Source organism: Heptranchias perlo, chromosome 18 (assembly GCF_035084215.1).
Source record: "Heptranchias perlo isolate sHepPer1 chromosome 18, sHepPer1.hap1, whole genome shotgun sequence".
NCBI lineage: Eukaryota > Metazoa > Chordata > Chondrichthyes > Hexanchiformes > Hexanchidae > Heptranchias > Heptranchias perlo.
In genome coordinates, this window is record NC_090342.1 from 56,410,007 (window position 1) to 56,429,440 (window position 19,434).

The following is a 19,434-nucleotide window of genomic DNA, read 5'->3' on the forward strand; positions in this document are numbered from 1 at the left end:
AGGTGGGTGTTGGGAGCTGTTGGTGTTTTGACAAGGGGTACGAGGAAACTGCCTTGTAGGATTGGAAACAACCAGATGTTCAGCACCTCATCAATGGCTGTGGAGAAGATCAAAATGTAAAGTTTCAAACATTGTGAACGTTGAGAAAGAAGCTGATGATTATAGAGTGGAATCATCAGCAAAAGATTGGACACGGTTGAATAAGGAGGTCATTGATCTGATGAAGAAACGGTGGGAGAGAGAGGAGAGAACTCTGGGGAACCCTGGATTGATGGAGAAAGAACCATCAGACAGAGCGACTTAAGTAGAATTGGTGGAAGACCAGATATTCTCACCACTGGCTCCTTATTAAGGCCCACGAGTGAAATTCCTGTCTCTGCTAATTTTAATGATAATGTACATTAGTAAACAGTGGAGCTTCCCCACTTTATACTCCCATTTCCCCTAATTGTAGTGGACAGGGGTTTCACACCTTGAGTGTTTTTCCTGTTTGGAACCCCGCAGTCAGGAAGTCTACTTATAACGTCGGGAACTGTCACAGAGAATCTGGCCTCCCCGGGAACTTGAGGTGTATGAGGGGAGCAAATGGCTGTACTTGTACAGAACTTATTCTAAAATCGTGGATATTTCCAAACTTTTTTTTTTAAGGATGAAGAATTAAAGAGAAAGAAAAGAGAGGAACGTTTGGAGCAAATGCGTAACAATGTGCAGCTTAAATATGCTTTGAAACGCAAGGTAGGAATTCTTCTTTAAACTAGAGCTGCGGAGGAAGGTGTTTGGGTTTGTGGAGACAGACAGGCAGTCAGTTGATCACAAAGCGTTTGGATGAAGAAGACGCATTGGTCATGCTATTGCCTTCCCATTGCACCATTATATTTTTTCCTTCAGTGAGATCAAAGTGCTGTCCGTTACCACTCATCCTAGTAATCCATTCCAGTGGCTCATTACTCTGTGTAATGAGAAGTAAGAAAAACTAACATTTATATAGCGCCTTTCACATCTTCAGGATGCCCCAAAGCGCTTTATAGCCAATGAAGTATTCTTTCAAGTGTAGTCACTGTTGGAATGCAGGAAAGGTGGTAGCCAATTTATACACAGCAAGCTCCCACAAACAGCAGTGTGATGAATGAGCAGATAATCGGTTCAGAAATAAATGTTGGCCATGATACTGCAATAACTCACCTGTTATTCTTCGAATAGTGCCATGGGATCTTTTACCTCCACCTGAAAGGGCAGACAGGGCTTCGGTTTAACATCTCATCTGAAAGTGATACTTCCCCGTCCCATTCTATCTCTGTGTAAAGCAGTAATTCCCCATCCCATTCTATCTCTGTGTAAAGCAGTAATTCCCCATCCCATTCTATCTCTGTGAAAAGTAGTAATTCCCCATCCCATTCTATCTCTGTGTAAAGTAGTAATTCCCCGTCCCATCCTATCTCTGTGTAATGTAGTAATTCCAAATCCCATTCTATCTCTGTGAAAAGTAGTAATTCCCCATCCCATTCTATCTCTGTGTAAAGTAGTAATTCCCCGTCCCATCCTATCTCTGTGTAATGTAGTAATTCCCCATCCCATTCTATCTCTGTGTAATGTAGTAATTCCCCATCCCATTCTCTCTCTGTGTAAAGTAGTAATTCCCCATCCCACCCTATCTCTGTGTAATGTAGTAATTCCCCATCCCATTCTCTCTCTGTGTAAAGTAGTAATTCCCCGTCCCATCCTATCTCTGTGTAATGTAGTAATTCCCCATCCCATTCTCTCTCTGTGTAATGTAGTAATTCCCCATCCCATTCTCTCTCTGTGTAAAGTAGTAATTCCCCATCCCATTCTATCTCTGTGTAATGGAGTAATTCCCCATCCTGCCCTATCTCTGTGTAAAGTAGTAATTCCCCATCCCATTCTATCTCTGTGTAATGTAGTAATTCCCCATCCTGCCCTATCTCTGTGTAAAGTAGTAATTCCCCATCCTGCCCTATCTCTGTGTAAAGTAGTAATTCCCCATCCTGCCCTATCTCTGTGTAAAGTAGTAATTCCCCGTCCCATCCTATCTCTGTGTAATGTAGTAATTCCCCATCCCATCCGATCTCTGTGCAATGTAGTAATTCCCCATCCCATTCTATCTCTGTGAAAAGTAGTAATTCCCCATCCCATTCTATCTCTGTGTAAAGTAGTAATTCCCCATCCCATTCTCTCTCTGTGTAAAGTAGTAATTCCCCGTCCCATTCTATCTCTGTGAAAAGTAGTAATTCCCCATCCCATCCTATCTCTGTGTAAAGTAGTAATTACCCATCCCATTCTATCTCTGTGTAATGTAGTAATTCCCCATCCTGCCCTATCTCTGTGTAAAGTAGTAATTCCCCATCCCATTCTATCTCTGTGTAAAGTAGTAATTCCCCGTCCCATCCTATCTCTGTGTAATGTAGTAATTCCAAATCCCATTCTATCTCTGTGAAAAGTAGTAATTCCCCATCCCATTCTATCTCTGTGTAAAGTAGTAATTCCCCATCCCATTCTATCTCTGTGTAATGTAGTAATTCCCCATCCCATTCTATCTCTGTGTAATGTAGTAATTCCCCATCCCATTCTCTCTCTGTGTAAAGTAGTAATTCCCCATCCCATTCTATCTCTGTGTAAAGTAGTAATTCCCCATCCCATTCTATCTCTGTGTAATGGAGTAATTCCCCATCCTGCCCTATCTCTGTGTAAAGTAGTAATTCCCCATCCCATTCTATCTCTGTGTAATGTAGTAATTCCCCATCCTGCCCTATCTCTGTGTAAAGTAGTAATTCCCCATCCCACCCTATCTCTGTGTAAAGTAGTAATTCCCCGTCCCATCCTATCTCTGTGTAATGTAGTAATTCCCCATCCCATTCTATCTCTGTGTAATGTAGTAATTCCCCATCCCATCCGATCTCTGTGCAATGTAGTAATTCCCCATCCCATTCTCTCTCTGTGTAAAGTAGTAATTCCCCATCCCATTCTCTCTCTGTGTAAAGTAGTAATTCCCCATCCCATTCTATCTCTGTGCAAAGTAGTAATTCCCCATCCCATTCTATCTCTGTGTAATGTAGTAATTCCCCATCCTGCCCTATCTCTGTGTAAAGTAGTAATTCCCCATCCCATTCTCTCTCTGTGTAAAGTAGTAATTCCCCATCCCATTCTCTCTCTGTGTAAAGTAGTAATTCCCCATCCCATTCTATCTCTGTGCAAAGTAGTAATTCCCCATCCCATTCTATCTCTGTGTAATGTAGTAATTCCCCATCCCACCCTATCTCTGTGTAAAGTAGTAATTCCCCATCCCATCCTATCTCTGTGTAAAGTAGTAATTCCCCATCCCATTCTATCTCTGTGTAATGTAGTAATTCCCCATCCTGCCCTATCTGTGTAAAGTAGTAATTCCAAATCCCATTCTATCTCTGTGTAAAGTAGTAATTCCAAATCCCATCCTATCTCTGTGAAAAGTAGTAATTCCCCATCCTGCCCTATCTGTGTAAAGTAGTAATTCCAAATCCCATTCTATCTCTGTGAAAAGTAGTAATTCCCCATCTTGCCCGATCTCTGTGAAAAGTAGTAATTCCCCATCCTGCCCTATCCATGTGTAAAGTAGTAATTCCCCATCCCATTCTATCTCTGTGAAAAGTAGTAATTCCCCATCCTGCCCTATCTCTGTGTAATGTAGTAATCCCCAATCCCATTCTATCTCTGTGTAATGTAGTAATCCCCAATCCCATTCTATCTCTGTGTAATGTAGTAATTCCCCATCCCATTCTATCTCTGTGTAAAGTAGGAATTCCCCATCCCATTCTATCTCTGTGAAAAGTAGTAATTCCCCATCCTGCCCTATCTCTGTGAAAAGTAGTAATTCCCCATCCTGCCCTATCTATGTGAAAAGTAGTAATTCCCCATCCTGCCCTATCTCTGTGTAATGTAGTAATTCCCCATCCCATTCTATCTCTGTGTAATGTAGTAATTCCCCATCCCATTCTATCTCTGTGTAATGTAGTAATTCCCCATCCCATCCTATCTCTGTGTAAAGTAGTAATTCCCCATCCCATTCTATCTCTGTGTAATGTAGTAATTCCCCATCCCATTCTATCTCTGTGTAATGTAGTAATTCCCCATCCCATTCTCTCTCTGTGTAAAGTAGTAATTCCCCATCCCATTCTCTCTCTGTGTAAAGTAGTAATTCCCCATCCTGCCCTATCTCTGTAAAGTAGTAATTCCCCATCCCATTCTCTCTCTGTGTAAAGTAGTAATTCCCCATCCTGCCCTATCTCTGTGAAAAGTAGTAATTCCCCATCCTGCCCTATCTCTGTGAAAAGTAGTAATTCCCCATCCTGCCCTATCTCTGTGAAAAGTAGTAATTCCCCATCCTGCCCTAACTGTGTAAAGTAGTAATTCCCCATCCTGCCCTATCTCTGTGTAATGTAGTAATCCCCAATCCCATTCTATCTCTGTGAAAAGTAGTAATTCCCCATCCCACCCTATCTCTGTGTAAAGTAGTAATTCCCCGTCCCATCCTATCTCTGTGTAATGTAGTAATTCCCCATCCCATTCTATCTCTGTGAAAAGTAGTAATTCCCCATCCTGCCCTATCTCTGTGAAAAGTAGTAATTCCCCATCATGCCCTATCTGTGTAAAGTGGTAATTCCCCATCCTGCCCTATCTCTGTGTAATGTAGTAATTCCCCATCCCATCCGATCTCTGTGTAAAGTAGTAATTCCCCATCATGCCCTATCTGTGTAAAGTGGTAATTCCCCATCCTGCCCTATCTCTGTGTAATGTAGTAATTCCCCATCCCATTCTATCTCTGTGTAAAGTAGTAATTCCCCATCATGCCCTATCTGTGTAAAGTGGTAATTCCCCATCCTGCCCTATCTCTGTGTAATGTAGTAATTCCCCATCCCATCCGATCTCTGTGTAAAGTAGTAATTCCCCATCCCATTCTATCTCTGTGTAAAGTAGTAATTCCCCATCCCATCCTATCTCTGTGCAAAGTAGTAATTCCCCATCCCATTCTCTCTCTGTGTAATGTAGTAATTCCCCATCCCATTCTATCTCTGCGTAAAGTAGTAATTCCCCATCCCATTCTATCTCTGTGTAATGTAGAAATTCCCCATCCTGCCCTATCTCTGTGTAAAGTAGTAATTCCCCATCCCATCCTATCTCTGTGCAAAGTAGTAATTCCCCATCCCATTCTCTCTCTGTGTAATGTAGTAATTCCCCATCCCATTCTATCTCTGCGTAAAGTAGTAATTCCCCATCCCATTCTATCTCTGTGTAATGTAGAAATTCCCCATCCTGCCCTATCTCTGTGTAAAGTAGTAATTCCCCATCCCATTCTATCTCTGTGTAATGTAGTAATTCCCCATCCTGCCCTATCTCTGTGTAAAGTAGTAATTCCCCATCCCATTCTATCTCTGTGAAAAGTAGTAATTCCCCATCCTGCCCGATCTGTGTAAAGTAGTAATTCCAAATCCCATTCTATCTCTGTGTAAAGTAGTAATTCCCCATCCCATCCTATCTCTGTGAAAAGTAGTAATTCCCCATCCCATTCTATCTCTGTGAAAAGTAGTAATTCCCCATCCTGCCCTATCTGTGTAAAGTAGTAATTCCCCATCCCATCCTATCTCTGTGTAATGTAGTAATTCCAAATCCCATTCTATCTCTGTGTAAAGTAGTAATTCCCCATCCCATCCTATCTCTGTGTAAAGTAGTAATTCCCCATCCCATTCTATCTCTGTGAAAAGTAGTAATTCCCCATCTTGCCCGATCTCTGTGTAAAGTAGTAATTCCCCATCCTGCCCTATCTCTGTGTAAAGTTGTAATTCCCCATCCCATTCTATCTCTGTGAAAAGTAGTAATTCCCCATCCTGCCCTATCTCTGTGTAATGCAGTAATCCCCAATCCCATTCTATCTCTGTGTAATGTAGTAATCCCCAATCCCATTCTATCTCTGTGTAATGTAGTAATTCCCCATCCCATTCTATCTCTGTGTAAAGTAGGAATTCCCCATCCCATTCTATCTCTGTGAAAAGTAGTAATTCCCCATCCTGCCCTATCTCTGTGAAAAGTAGTAATTCCCCATCCTGCCCTATCTATGTGAAAAGTAGTAATTCCCCATCCTGCCCTATCTCTGTGTAATGCAGTAATTCCCCATCCCATTCTATCTCTGTGTAATGCAGTAATTCCCCATCCCATCCTATCTCTGTGTAAAGTAGTAATTCCCCATCCCATTCTATCTCTGTGTAAAGTAGTAATTCCCCATCCCATCCTATCTCTGTGTAAAGTAGTAATTCCCCATCCCATTCTATCTCTGTGAAAAGTAGTAATTCCCCATCCCGCCCTATCTCTGTGTAATGTAGTAATTCCCCATCCCATTCTCTCTCTGTGTAAAGTAGTAATTCCCCATCCTGCCCTTTCTCTGTGCAATGTAGTAATTCCCCATGCCACCCTATCTCTGTGTAAAGTAGTAATTCCCCATCCCACCCTATCTCTGTGTAATGTAGTAATTCCCCATCCCATTCTCTCTCTGTGTAAAGTAGTAATTCCCCATCCTGCCCTTTCTCTGTGCAATGTAGTAATTCCCCATGCCACCCTATCTCTGTGTAAAGTAGTAATTCCCCGTCCCATCCTATCTCTGTGTAATGTAGTAATTCCCCATCCCATTCTCTCTCTGTGTAATGTAGTAATTCCCCATCCCATTCTATCTCTGTGTAAAGTAGTAATTCCCCATCCCATTCTATCTCTGTGCAATGCAGTAATTCCAAATCCCATTCTATCTCTGTGTAAAGTAGTAATTCCCCATTCCATTCTGTCTCTGTGAAAAGTAGTAATTCCCCATCCCATCCTATCTCTGTGTAATGTAGTAATTCCCCATCCCATCCTATCTCTGTGTAAAGTAGTAATTCCCCATCCCATTCTATCTCTGTGTAAAGTAGTAATCCCCCATCCTGCCCTATCTGTGCAAAGTAGTAATTCCCCATTCCATTCTGTCTCTGTGAAAAGTAGTAATTCCCCATCCTGCCCTATCTCTGTGAAAAGTAGTAATTCCCCATCCTGCCCTATCTGTGTAAAGTAGTAATTCCCCATCCTGCCCTATCTCTGTGAAAAGTAGTAATTCCCCATCCTGCCCTATCTCTGTGTAATGTAGTAATTCCCCATCCCATTCTATCTCTGTGTAAAGTAGTAATTCCCCATCCCATCCTATCTCTGTGTAAAGTAGTAATTCCCCATCCCATCCTATCTCTGTGTAATGTAGTAATTCCCCATCCCATCCTATCTCTGTGTAAAGTAGTAATTCCCCATCCCATTCTATCTCTGTGAAAAGTAGTAATTCCCCATCTTGCCCGATCTCTGTGTAAAGTAGTAATTCCCCATCCCATTCTATCTCTGTGAAAAGTAGTAATTCCCCATCTTGCCCTATCTCTGTGAAAAGTAGTAATTCCCCATCCTGCCCTATCTGTGTAAAGTAGTAATTCTCCATCCTGCCCTATCTCTGTGTAATGTAGTAATTCCCCATCCTGCCCTATCTCTGTGTAAAGTGGTAATTCCCCATCCCACCCTATCTCTGTGTAAAGTAGTAATTCCCCATCCCATTCTCTCTCTGTGCAAAGTAGTAATTCCCCATCCTGCCCTATCTCTGTGTAAAGTAGTAATTCCCCATCCCATTCTATCTCTGTGTAATGTAGTAATTCCCCATCCCATCCTATCTCTGTGTAAAGTAGTAATTCCCCATCCCATTCTATCTCTGTGAAAAGTAGTAATTCCCCATCCCATCCTATCTTTGTGTAAAGTAGTAATTCCCCATCCCATCCGATCTCTGTGAAAAGTAGTAATTCCCCATCCTGCCCTATCTTTGTGTAATGTAGTAATTCCCCATCCCATCCTATCTCTGTGTAATGTAGTAATTCCCCATCCCATTCTCTCTCTGTGTAAAGTAGTAATTCCCCATCCTGCCCTATCTCTGTGTAATGTAGTAATTCCCCATGCCACCCTATCTCTGTGTAAAGTAGTAATTCCCCATCCTGCCCTATCTATGTGTAAAGTAGTAATTCCCCATCCCATCCGATCTCTGTGTAATGTAGTAATTCCCCATCCCATTCTATCTCTGTGTAAAGTAGTAATTCCCCATCCCGCCCTATCTCTGTGTAATGTCGTAATTCCCCATCCCATTCTCTCTCTGTGTAAAGTAGTAATTCCCCATCCCACCCTATCTCTGTGTAAAGTAGTAATTCCCCGTCCCATCCTATCTCTGTGTAAAGTAGTAATTCCCCATCCCATTCTATCTCTGTGTAATGTAGTAATTCCCCATCCCATTCTATCTCTGTGTAATGTCGTAATTCCCCATCCCATTCTCTCTCTGTGTAAAGTAGTAATTCCCCATCCCATCCTATCTCTGTGTAAAGTAGTAATTCCCCATCCCATTCTATCTCTGTGCAATGCAGTAATTCCAAATCCCATTCCATCTCTGTGAAAAGTAGTAATTCCCCATCCTGCCCGATCTCTGTGAAAAGTAGTAATTCCCCATCCTGCCCTATCTCTGTGTAAAGTAGTAATTCCCCATCCTGCCCTATCTCTGTGAAAAGTAGTAATTCCCCATCCTGCCCTATCTCTGTGAAAAGTAGTAATTCTCCATCCTGCCCTATCTCTGTGTAAAGTAGTAATTCCCCATCCCATTCTATCTCTGTGAAAAGTAGTAATTCCCCATCCTGCCCTATCTCTGTGAAAAGTAGTAATTCTCCATCCTGCCCTATCTCTGTGTAAAGTAGGAATTACCCATCCCATTCTATCTCTGTGTAATGTAGTAATTCCCCATCCTGCCCTATCTCTGTGTAAAGTAGTAATTCCCCATCCCATTCTATCTCTGTGTAAAGTAGTAATTCCCCGTCCCATCCTATCTCTGTGTAATGTAGTAATTCCAAATCCCATTCTATCTCTGTGAAAAGTAGTAATTCCCCATCCCATTCTATCTCTGTGCAAAGTAGTAATTCCCCATCCCATTCTCTCTCTGTGTAAAGTAGTAATTCCCCATCCCATTCTATCTCTGTGTAAAGTAGTAATTCCCCGTCCCATCCTATCTCTGTGTAATGTAGTAATTCCCCATCCCATTCTATCTCTGTGTAATGTAGTAATTCCCCATCCCATTCTCTCTCTGTGTAAAGTAGTAATTCCCCATCCCATTCTCTCTCTGTGTAAAGTAGTAATTCCCCATCCCATTCTCTCTCTGTGTAAAGTAGTAATTCCCCATCCCATTCTATCTCTGTGTAAAGTAGTAATTCCCCATCCCATTCTATCTCTGTGTAATGGAGTAATTCCCCATCCTGCCCTATCTCTGTGTAAAGTAGTAATTCCCCATCCTGCCCTATCTCTGTGTAAAGTAGTAATTCCCCATCCCACCCTATCTCTGTGTAAAGTAGTAATTCCCCGTCCCATCCTATCTCTGTGTAATGTAGTAATTCCCCATCCCATTCTATCTCTGTGTAAAGTAGTAATTCCCCATCCCATCCGATCTCTGTGCAATGTAGTAATTCCCCATCCCATTCTCTCTCTGTGTAATGTAGTAATTCCCCATCCCATTCTCTCTCTGTGTAAAGTAGTAATTCCCCATCCCATTCTCTCTCTGTGTAAAGTAGTAATTCCCCATCCCATTCTCTCTCTGTGTAAAGTAGTAATTCCCCATCCCATTCTATCTGTGTAAAGTAGTAATTCCCCATCCCATTCTATCTCTGTGTAATGTAGTAATTCCCCATCCTGCCCTATCTCTGTGTAAAGTAGTAATTCCCCATCCCATCCTATCTCTGTGTAAAGTAGTAATTCCCCATCCCATCCTATCTCTGTGTAAAGTAGTAATTCCCCATCCCATTCTATCTCTGTGTAATGTAGTAATTCCCCATCCTGCCCTATCTCTGTGTAAAGTAGTAATTCCCCATCCCATTCTATCTCTGTGAAAAGTAGTAATTCCCCATCCTGCCCTATCTGTGTAAAGTAGTAATTCCCCATCCTGCCCTATCTGTGTAAAGTAGTAATTCCAAATCCCATTCTATCTCTGTGAAAAGTAGTAATTCCCCATCTTGCCCGATCTCTGTGAAAAGTAGTAATTCCCCATCCTGCCCTATCTCTGTGTAAAGTTGTAATTCCCCATCCCATTCTATCTCTGTGAAAAGTAGTAATTCCCCATCCTGCCCTATCTCTGTGTAATGTAGTAATCCCCAATCCCATTCTATCTCTGTGTAATGTAGTAATCCCCAATCCCGTTCTATCTCTGTGTAATGTAGTAATTCCCCATCCCATTCTATCTCTGTGTAAAGTAGGAATTCCCCATCCCATTCTATCTCTGTGAAAAGTAGTAATTCCCCATCCTGCCCTATCTCTGTGAAAAGTAGTAATTCCCCATCCTGCCCTATCTATGTGTAAAGTAGTAATTCCCCATCCCGCCCTATCTCTGTGTAATGTAGTAATTCCCCATCCCATTCTATCTCTGTGTAATGTAGTAATTCCCCATCCCATTCTCTCTCTGTGTAAAGTAGTAATTCCCCATCCCATTCTCTCTCTGTGTAAAGTAGTAATTCCCCATCCTGCCCTATCTCTGTAAAGTAGTAATTCCCCATCCCATTCTATCTCTGTGAAAAGTAGTAATTCCCCATCCTGCCCTATCTCTGTGAAAAGTAGTAATTCCCCATCCTGCCCTATCTCTGTGAAAAGTATTAATTCCCCATCCTGCCCTATCTGTGAAAAGTAGTAATTCCCCATCCCACCCTATCTCTGTGTAAAGTAGTAATTCCCCGTCCCATCCTATCTGTGTAATGTAGTAATTCCCCATCCCATTCTATCTCTGTGTAATGTAGTAATTCCCCATCCCATTCTCTCTCTGTGAAAAGTAGTAATTCCCCATCCTGCCCTATCTCTGTGAAAAGTAGTAATTCCCCATCCTGCCCTATCTGTGTAAAGTAGTAATTCCCCATCCCATTCTATCTCTGTGTAAAGTAGTAATTCCCCATCCCATTCTATCTCTGTGTAAAGTAGTAATTCCCCATCCCATTCTATCTCTGTGTAAAGTAGTAATTCCCCATCCCATTCTATCTCTGTGTAAAGTAGTAATTCCCCATCCCATTCTATCTCTGTGCAAAGTAGTAATTCCCCATCCCATTCTCTCTCTGTGTAATGTAGTAATTCCCCATCCCATTCTATCTCTGTGTAAAGTAGTAATTCCCCATCCTGCCCTATCTCTGTGTAATGTAGTAATTCCCCATCCCATTCTATCTCTGTGTAATGTAGTAATTCCCCATCCCACCTGATCTCTGTGCAATGTAGTAATTCCCCATCCCATTCTCTCTCTGTGTAATGTAGTAATTCCCCATCCCATTCTCTCTCTGTGTAATGTAGTAATTCCCCATCCCATTCTATCTCTGTGTAATGTAGTAATTCCCCATCCCACCTGATCTCTGTGCAATGTAGTAATTCCCCATCCCATTCTATCTCTGTGTAATGTAGAAATTCCCCATCCTGCCCTATCTCTGTGTAAAGTAGTAATTCCCCATCCCATCCTATCTCTGTGTAAAGTAGTAATTCCCCATCCCATTCTATCTCTGTGTAATGTAGTAATTCCCCATCCTGCCCTATCTCTGTGTAAAGTAGTAATTCCCCATCCCATCCTATCTCTGTGTAAAGTAGTAATTCCCCATCCCATTCTATCTATGTGAAAAGTAGTAATTCCCCATCCTGCCCTATCTGTGTAAAGTAGTAATTCCAAATCCCATTCTATCTCTGTGTAAAGTAGTAATTCCCCATCCCATTCTATCTCTGTGAAAAGTAGTAATTCCCCATCCTGCCCGATCTGTGTAAAGCAGTAATTCCAAATCCCATTCTATCTCTGTGAAAAGTAGTAATTCCCCATCCTGCCCTATCTCTGTGAAAAGTAGTAATTCCCCATCCTGCCCTATCTGTGTAAAGTAGTAATTCCAAATACCATTCTATCTCTGTGAAAAGTAGTAATTCCCCATCCTGCCCTATCTCTGTGTAAAGTAGTAATTCCCCATCCCATCCTATCTCTGTGAAAAGTAGTAATTCCCCATCCTGCCCTATCTGTGTAAAGTAGTAATTCCCCATCCCATTCTATCTCTGTGAAAAGTAGTAATTCCCCATCTTGCCCGATCTCTGTGTAAAGTAGTAATTCCCCATCCTGCCCTATCTCTGTGTAAAGTTGTAATTCCCCATCCCATTCTATCTCTGTGAAAAGTAGTAATTCCCCATCCTGCCCTATCTCTGTGAAAAGTAGTAATTCCCCATCCTGCCCTATCTCTGTGTAATGCAGTAATCCCCAATCCCATTCTATCTCTGTGTAAAGTAGGAACTCCCCATCCCATTCTATCTCTGTGAAAAGTAGTAATTCCCCATCCTGCCCTATCTCTGTGAAAAGTAGTAATTCCCCATCCTGCCCTATCTATGTGAAAAGTAGTAATTCCCCATCCTGCCCTATCTCTGTGTAATGCAGTAATTCCCCATCCCATCCTATCTCTGTGTAAAGTAGTAATTCCCCATCCCATTCTCTCTCTGTGTAAAGTAGTAATTCCCCATCCCATTCTCTCTCTGTGTAAAGTAGTAATTCCCCATCCCATTCTCTCTCTGTGTCAAGTAGTAATTCCCCATCCCATTCTCTCTCTGTGTAAAGTAGTAATTCCCCATCCCATTCTATCTCTGTGTCATGTAGTAATTCCCCATCCCATTCTCTCTCTGTGTCAAGTAGTAATTCCCCATCCCACCCTATCTCTGTGTAAAGTAGTAATTCCCCATCCCATTCTCTCTCTGTGGAAAGTAGTAATTCCCCATCCCATTCTATCTCTGTGCAAAGTAGTAATTCCCCATCCCATTCTATCTCTGTGCAATGCAGTAATTCCAAATCCCATTCCATCTCTGTGAAAAGTAGTAATTCCCCATCCTGCCCCATCTCTGTGAAAAGTAGTAATTCCCCATTCCATTCTGTCTCTGTGAAAAGTAGTAATTCCCCATCCTGCCCTATCTCTGTGAAAAGTAGTAATTCCCCATCCTGCCCTATCTGTGTAAAGTAGTAATTCCCCATCCTGCCCTATCTCTGTGAAAAGTAGTAATTCCCCATCCTGCCCTATCTCTGTGTAATGTAGTAATTCCCCATCCTGCCCTATCTCTGTGAAAAGTAGTAATTCCCCATCCTGCCCTATCTCTGTGAAAAGTAGTAATTCCCCATCCTGCCCTATCTCTGTGTAATGTAGTAATTCCCCATCCTGCCCTATCTCTGTGAAAAGTAGTAATTCCCCATCCTGCCCTATCTCTGTGAAAAGTAGTAATTCCCCATCCTGCCCTATCTCTGTGTAATGTAGTAATTCCCCATCCCATCCTATCTCTGTGTAATGTAGTAATTCCCCATCCCATCCTATCTCTGTGTAAAGTAGTAATTCCCCATCCTGCCCTATCTCTGTGTAATGTAGTAATTCCCCATCCCATCCTATCTCTGTGTAAAGTAGTAATTCCCCATCCCATTCTATCTCTGAAAAGTAGTAATTCCCCATCTTGCCCGATCTCTGTGTAAAGTAGTAATTCCCCATCTTGCCCTATCTCTGTGAAAAGTAGTAATTCCCCATCCTGCCCTATCTGTGTAAAGTAGTAATTCTCCATCCTGCCCTATCTCTGTGTAATGTAGTAATTCCCCATCCCATCCTATCTCTGTGTAATGTAGTAATTCCCCATCCCATTCTCTCTCTGTGTAATGTAGTAATTCCCCATCCCATTCTCTCTCTGTGTAATGTAGTAATTCCCCATCCCATCCTATCTCTGTGTAATGTAGTAATTCCCCATCCCATCCTATCTCTGTGTAAAGTAGTAATTCCCCATCCCATTCTATCTCTGTGTAATGTAGTAATTCCCCATCCTGCCCTATCTCTGTGTAAAGTGGTAATTCCCCATCCCACCCTATCTCTGTGTAATGTAGTAATTCCCCATCCCATTCTCTCTCTGTGTAAAGTAGTAATTCCCCATCCTGCCCTATCTCTGTGTAATGTAGTAATTCCCCATGCCACCCTATCTCTGTGTAAAGTAGTAATTCCCCATCCCATTCTATCTCTGTGTAATGTAGTAATTCCCCATCCCATCCTATCTCTGTGTAAAGTAGTAATTCCCCATCCCATTCTATCTCTGTGAAAAGTAGTAATTCCCCATCCTGCCCTATCTTTGTGTAATGTCGTAATTCCCCATCCCATCCGATCTCTGTGTAATGTAGTAATTCCCCATCCTGCCCTATCTTTGTGTAATGTAGTAATTCCCCATCCCATCCTATCTCTGTGTAATGTAGTAATTCCCCATCCTATTCTCTCTCTGTGTAAAGTAGTAATTCCCCATCCTGCCCTATCTCTGTGTAATGTAGTAATTCCCCATGCCACCCTATCTCTGTGCAAAGTAGTAATTCCCCATCCTGCCCTATCTATGTGTAAAGTAGTAATTCCCCATCCCATCCGATCTCTGTGTAATGTAGTAATTCCCCATCCCATCCTATCTCTGTGTAAAGTAGTAATTCCCCATCCCGCCCTATCTCTGTGTAATGCAGTAATTCCCCATCCCACCCTATCTCTGTGTAAAGTAGTAATTCCCCATCCCATTCTATCTCTGTGTAAAGTAGTAATTCCCCATCCCACCCTATCTCTGTGTAAAGTAGTAATTCCCCGTCCCATTCTATCTCTGTGTAAAGTAGTAATTCCCCATCCTGCCCTATCTCTGTGAAAAGTAGTAATTCCCCATCCCATTCTCTCTCTGTGTAAAGTAGTAATTCCCCATCCCATCCTATCTCTGTGTAAAGTAGTAATTCCCCATCCCATTCTATCTCTGTGCAATGCAGTAATTCCAAATCCCATTCTATCTCTGTGAAAAGTAGTAATTCCCCATCCTGCCCTATCTCTGTGAAAAGTAGTAATTCCCCATCCCATTCTATCTCTGTGAAAAGTAGTAATTCTCCATCCTGCCCGATCTCTGTGAAAAGTAGTAATTCCCCATCCTGCCCTATCTGTGTAAAGTAGTAATTCCCCATCCTGCCCTATCTCTGTGTAATGTAGTAATCCCCAATCCCATTCTATCTCTGTGAAAAGTAGTAATTCCCCATCCCACCCTATCTCTGTGTAAAGTAGTAATTCCCCGTCCCATCCTATCTCTGTGTAATGTAGTAATTCCCCATCCCATTCTATCTCTGTGAAAAGTAGTAATTCCCCATCCTGCCCTATCTCTGTGAAAAGTAGTAATTCCCCATCATGCCCTATCTGTGTAAAGTGGTAATTCCCCATCCTGCCCTATCTCTGTGTAATGTAGTAATTCCCCATCCCATTCTATCTCTGTGAAAAGTAGTAATTCCCCATCCTGCCCTATCTCTGTGAAAAGTAGTAATTCCCCATCCTGCCCTATCTGTGTAAAGTAGTAATTCCCCATCCCATTCTATCTCTGTGTAAAGTAGTAATTCCCCATCCCATTCTATCTCTGTGTAAAGTAGTAATTCCCCATCCCATTCTATCTCTGTGTAAAGTCGTAATTCCCCATCGCATTCTCTCTCTGTGTCATGTCGTAATTCCCCATCCCATTCTATCTCTGTGTAATGTAGTAATTCCCCATCCCACCTGATCTCTGTGCAAAGTAGTAATTCCCCATCCCATTCTCTCTCTGTGTAATGTAGTAATTCCCCATCCCATTCTATCACTGTGTAAAGTAGTAATTCCCCATCCTGCCCTATCTCTGTGTAATGTAGTAATTCCCCATCCCATTCTATCTCTGTGTAATGTAGTAATTCCCCATCCCATTCTATCTCTGTGTAATGTAGTAATTCCCCATCCCATCCTATCTCTGTGTAATGTAGTAATTCCCCATCCCATTCTATCTCTGTGTAATGTAGTAATTCCCCATCCCATTCTATCACTGTGTAAAGTAGTAATTCCCCATCCTGCCCTATCTCTGTGTAATGTAGTAATTCCCCATCCCATTCTATCTCTGTGTAATGTAGTAATTCCCCATCCCATTCTATCTCTGTGTAAAGTAGTAATTCCCCATCCCATCCTATCTCTGTGTAAAGTAGTAATTCCCCATCCCATTCTATCTCTGTGTAATGTAGTAATTCCCCATCCCATTCTATCTCTGTGTAAAGTAGTAATTCCCCATCCCATTCTATCTCTGTGTAATGTAGTAATTCCCCATCCCATTCTATCACTGTGTAAAGTAGTAATTCCCCATCCTGCCCTATCTCTGTGTAATGTAGTAATTCCCCATCCCATTCTATCTCTGTGTAATGTAGTAATTCCCCATCCCATCCTATCTCTGTGAAAAGTAGTAATTCCCCATCCTGCCCTATCTCTGTGTAATGTAGTAATTCCCCATCCTGCCCTATCTGTGTAAAGTAGTAATTCCAAATCCCATTCTATCTCTGTGTAAAGTAGTAATTCCCCATCCCATCCTATCTCTGTGAAAAGTAGTAATTCCCCATCCTGCCCGATCTGTGTAAAGTAGTAATTCCAAATCCCATTCTATCTCTGTGAAAAGTAGTAATTCCCCATCCTGCCCTATCTCTGTGAAAAGTAGTAATTCCCCATCCTGCCCTATCTCTGTGTAATGCAGTAATTCCCCATCCCATGCTATCTCTGTGTAAAGTAGTAATTCCCCATCCCACCCTATCTCTGTGTAATGTAGTAATTCCCCATCCCATTCTATCTCTGTGAAAAGTAGTAATTCCCCATCCCACCCTATCTCTGTGTAATGTAGTAATTCCCCATCCCATTCTCTCTCTGTGTAAAGTAGTAATTCCCCATCCTGCCCTATCTCTGTGTAATGTAGTAATTCCCCATCCCATCCTATCTCTGTGTAAAGTAGTAATTCCCCATCCTGCCCTATCTCTGTGTAAAGTAGTAATTCCCCATCCCATTCTATCTCTGTGTAAAGTAGTAATTCCCCATCCCACCCTATCTCTGTGTAAAGTAGTAATTCCCCATCCCATTCTATCTCTGTGTAAAGTAGTAATTCCCCATCCCACCCTATCTCTGTGTAAAGTAGTAATTCCCCATCCCACCCTATCTCTGTGTAAAGTAGTAATTCCCCATCCCATTCTATCTCTGTGTAAAGTAGTAATTCCCCATCCCACCCTATCTCTGTGTAAAGTAGTAATTCCCCATCCCATTCTATCTCTGTGTAAAGTAGTAATTCCCCATCCCACCCTATCTCTGTGTAAAGTAGTAATTCCCCATCCCACCCTATCTCTGTGAAAAGTAGTAATTCCCCATCCTGCCCTATCTATGTCTGAAGTAGTAATTCCCCATCCCATTCTATCTCTGTGTAAAGTAGTAATTCCCCATCCCATCCGATCTCTGTGTAAAGTAGTAATTCCCCATCCCATCCGATCTCTGTGTAAAGTAGTAATTCCCCATCCTGCCCTATCTCTGTGTAAAGTAGTAATTCCCCATCCTGCCCTATCTCTGTGAAAAGTAGTAATTCCCCATCCCACCCTATCTCTGTGTAATGTTGTAATCCCCCATCCCATTCTATCTCTGTGTGAAGTAGTAATTCCCCATCCCATTCTATCTCTGTGCAATGTAGTAATTCCCCATCCCATTCTGTCTCTGTGAAAAGTAGTAATTCCCCATCCTGCCCTATCTCTGTGTAAAGTAGTAATTCCCCATCCCACCCTATCTCTGTGTAAAGTAGTAATTCCCCATCCTGCCCTATCTCTGAAAAGTAGTAATTCCCCATCCTGCCCTATCTCTGTGTAATGTAGTAATCCCCCATCCCATTCTATCTCTGTGTAAAGTACTAATTCCCCATCCCATTCTCTCTCTGTGAAAAGCGGTAATTCCCCATCCCATCTCTGTAAAGTACTAATTCCCCATCCCATTCTATCTCTGTGAAAAGTAGTAATTCCCCATCCCATTCTATCTCTGTGTCATGTAGTAATTCCACATCCTGCCCTATCTCTGTGTAAAGTAGTAATTCCCCATCCTGCCCTATCTCTGTGTAAAGTAGTAATTCCCCATCCTGCCCTATCTCTGTGTAATGTAGTAATTCCCCATCCCATTCTATCTCTGTGTAATGTGGTAATTCCCCATCCTGCCCTATCTCTGTGAAAAGTAGTAATTCCCCATCCCGCCCTATCTCTGCAATCTCTACCAGCTCTATACTGGGACATTGTTCGTGCAGCAAAACATTACTGTTTCTGTCAAAGTGTCAGAACGTGTTCCTTATGCTCCACTACTGCTGTTCCTTGACAAAGTGTCAGCTGTCCTAACATATCAGACTGACCCCAGGTGCCTTTAGACGGTGCTCTGGTCTCTAAGTCTCAATCTAATGTCCTGTACTGGCTTGTGGTACTTTTCTCCCCTGCACACCAATAACCTGACTACGCCCTCACCTGTGGCTCCCGCAGACATTTCTCCGTATGCAGCCCAGTAGCAGTACGATTGTGCAGGGGCTGAGATTCAGGAGAGGAGAGAGGTGGGTGTGTTAATTGAAAGAATAAGATGGAGTTACTTAATGGTAATGATGTCAGAGCAGTCCTGAGGGAAGTCGCTGCTCAGGATTGTGGTCCTCTCCCAGATCTTTGAGTCCCCTTGGTCTAACATGTCCTACATCCCCTATAGTTGCTTGATAAAAGGCTGAAACTTTTTGCCTCCACCTCTGAGAGATTTAGCCTGTTGTCTTGAATCACTGTATCTAGCGCTTCCTGTGCTTATTTTTATTCTTTCGTGGAATGTCGGCGTCACTGGCAAGGCCAGTATTTATTGCCCATCCCTAATTGCCCTTGAAAAGGCGCTGTAGTCCATGTGGTGAAGGTTCTCCCACAGTGCTGTTAGGTCGGGTGTTCCAGGATTTTGACCCAGTGACAATGAAGGAACGGCGATATATTTCCAAGTCGGGATGGTGTGTGACTTGGAGGGGAACGTGCAGGTGGTGGTGTTCCCATGTGCCTGCTGCCCTTGTCCTAGGTGGTAGAGGTCGTGCGATTGGGTGGTGCTGTCATAGAAGCCGTGGCGAGTTGCTGCAGTGCATCTTGTAAATGGTACACACTGCACACTGTGGGATATAGTAACAATACTTTTTCTCTGACAAGGGATTGATGGATTGTTGTCCATCTAACCTGTGCTTGGTCCCAGAGAGATGACGCTGATACTGAGCGCCTCATTGAGATGAGTGGAGAAGTGGTGACTCCTGAGCAAGCGTCGAGCACAGAACCTCTGGACAAGGAGGACGAGAGTTTCATTCTGGCAGATTATGAGAGTGATGATGAAAAGAAACCGAAGGATTCTGGGTAGGTGGAGGTCTTGGCGTTGCCTCTAAGAAAGAATGAACAAACTTGCATTTATATAGCGCCTTTCATGAATTTGGGACGTACCAAAGCGCTTTACAACAGTAACTACACTTCAATATTTGTAATGTGGGAAACGCGGC

The 19,434-nt window shown here is 42.5% G+C and overlaps 1 protein-coding gene across 1 annotated transcript in view; it reads left to right on the top strand.

Moving 5' to 3' along the window:
- The window catches only part of ddx11 (DEAD/H (Asp-Glu-Ala-Asp/His) box helicase 11), a 99,468-nt gene that overhangs the window by 13,537 nt on the left and 66,497 nt on the right, over positions 1–19,434 (top strand). Inside the window, exons 4-5 of the mRNA XM_067999940.1 lie at positions 649–735; positions 19,140–19,294. Of these exons, the coding sequence (XP_067856041.1) occupies positions 649–735; positions 19,140–19,294 (242 nt within the window). The remainder of the gene's footprint in view (positions 1–648; positions 736–19,139; positions 19,295–19,434) is intronic.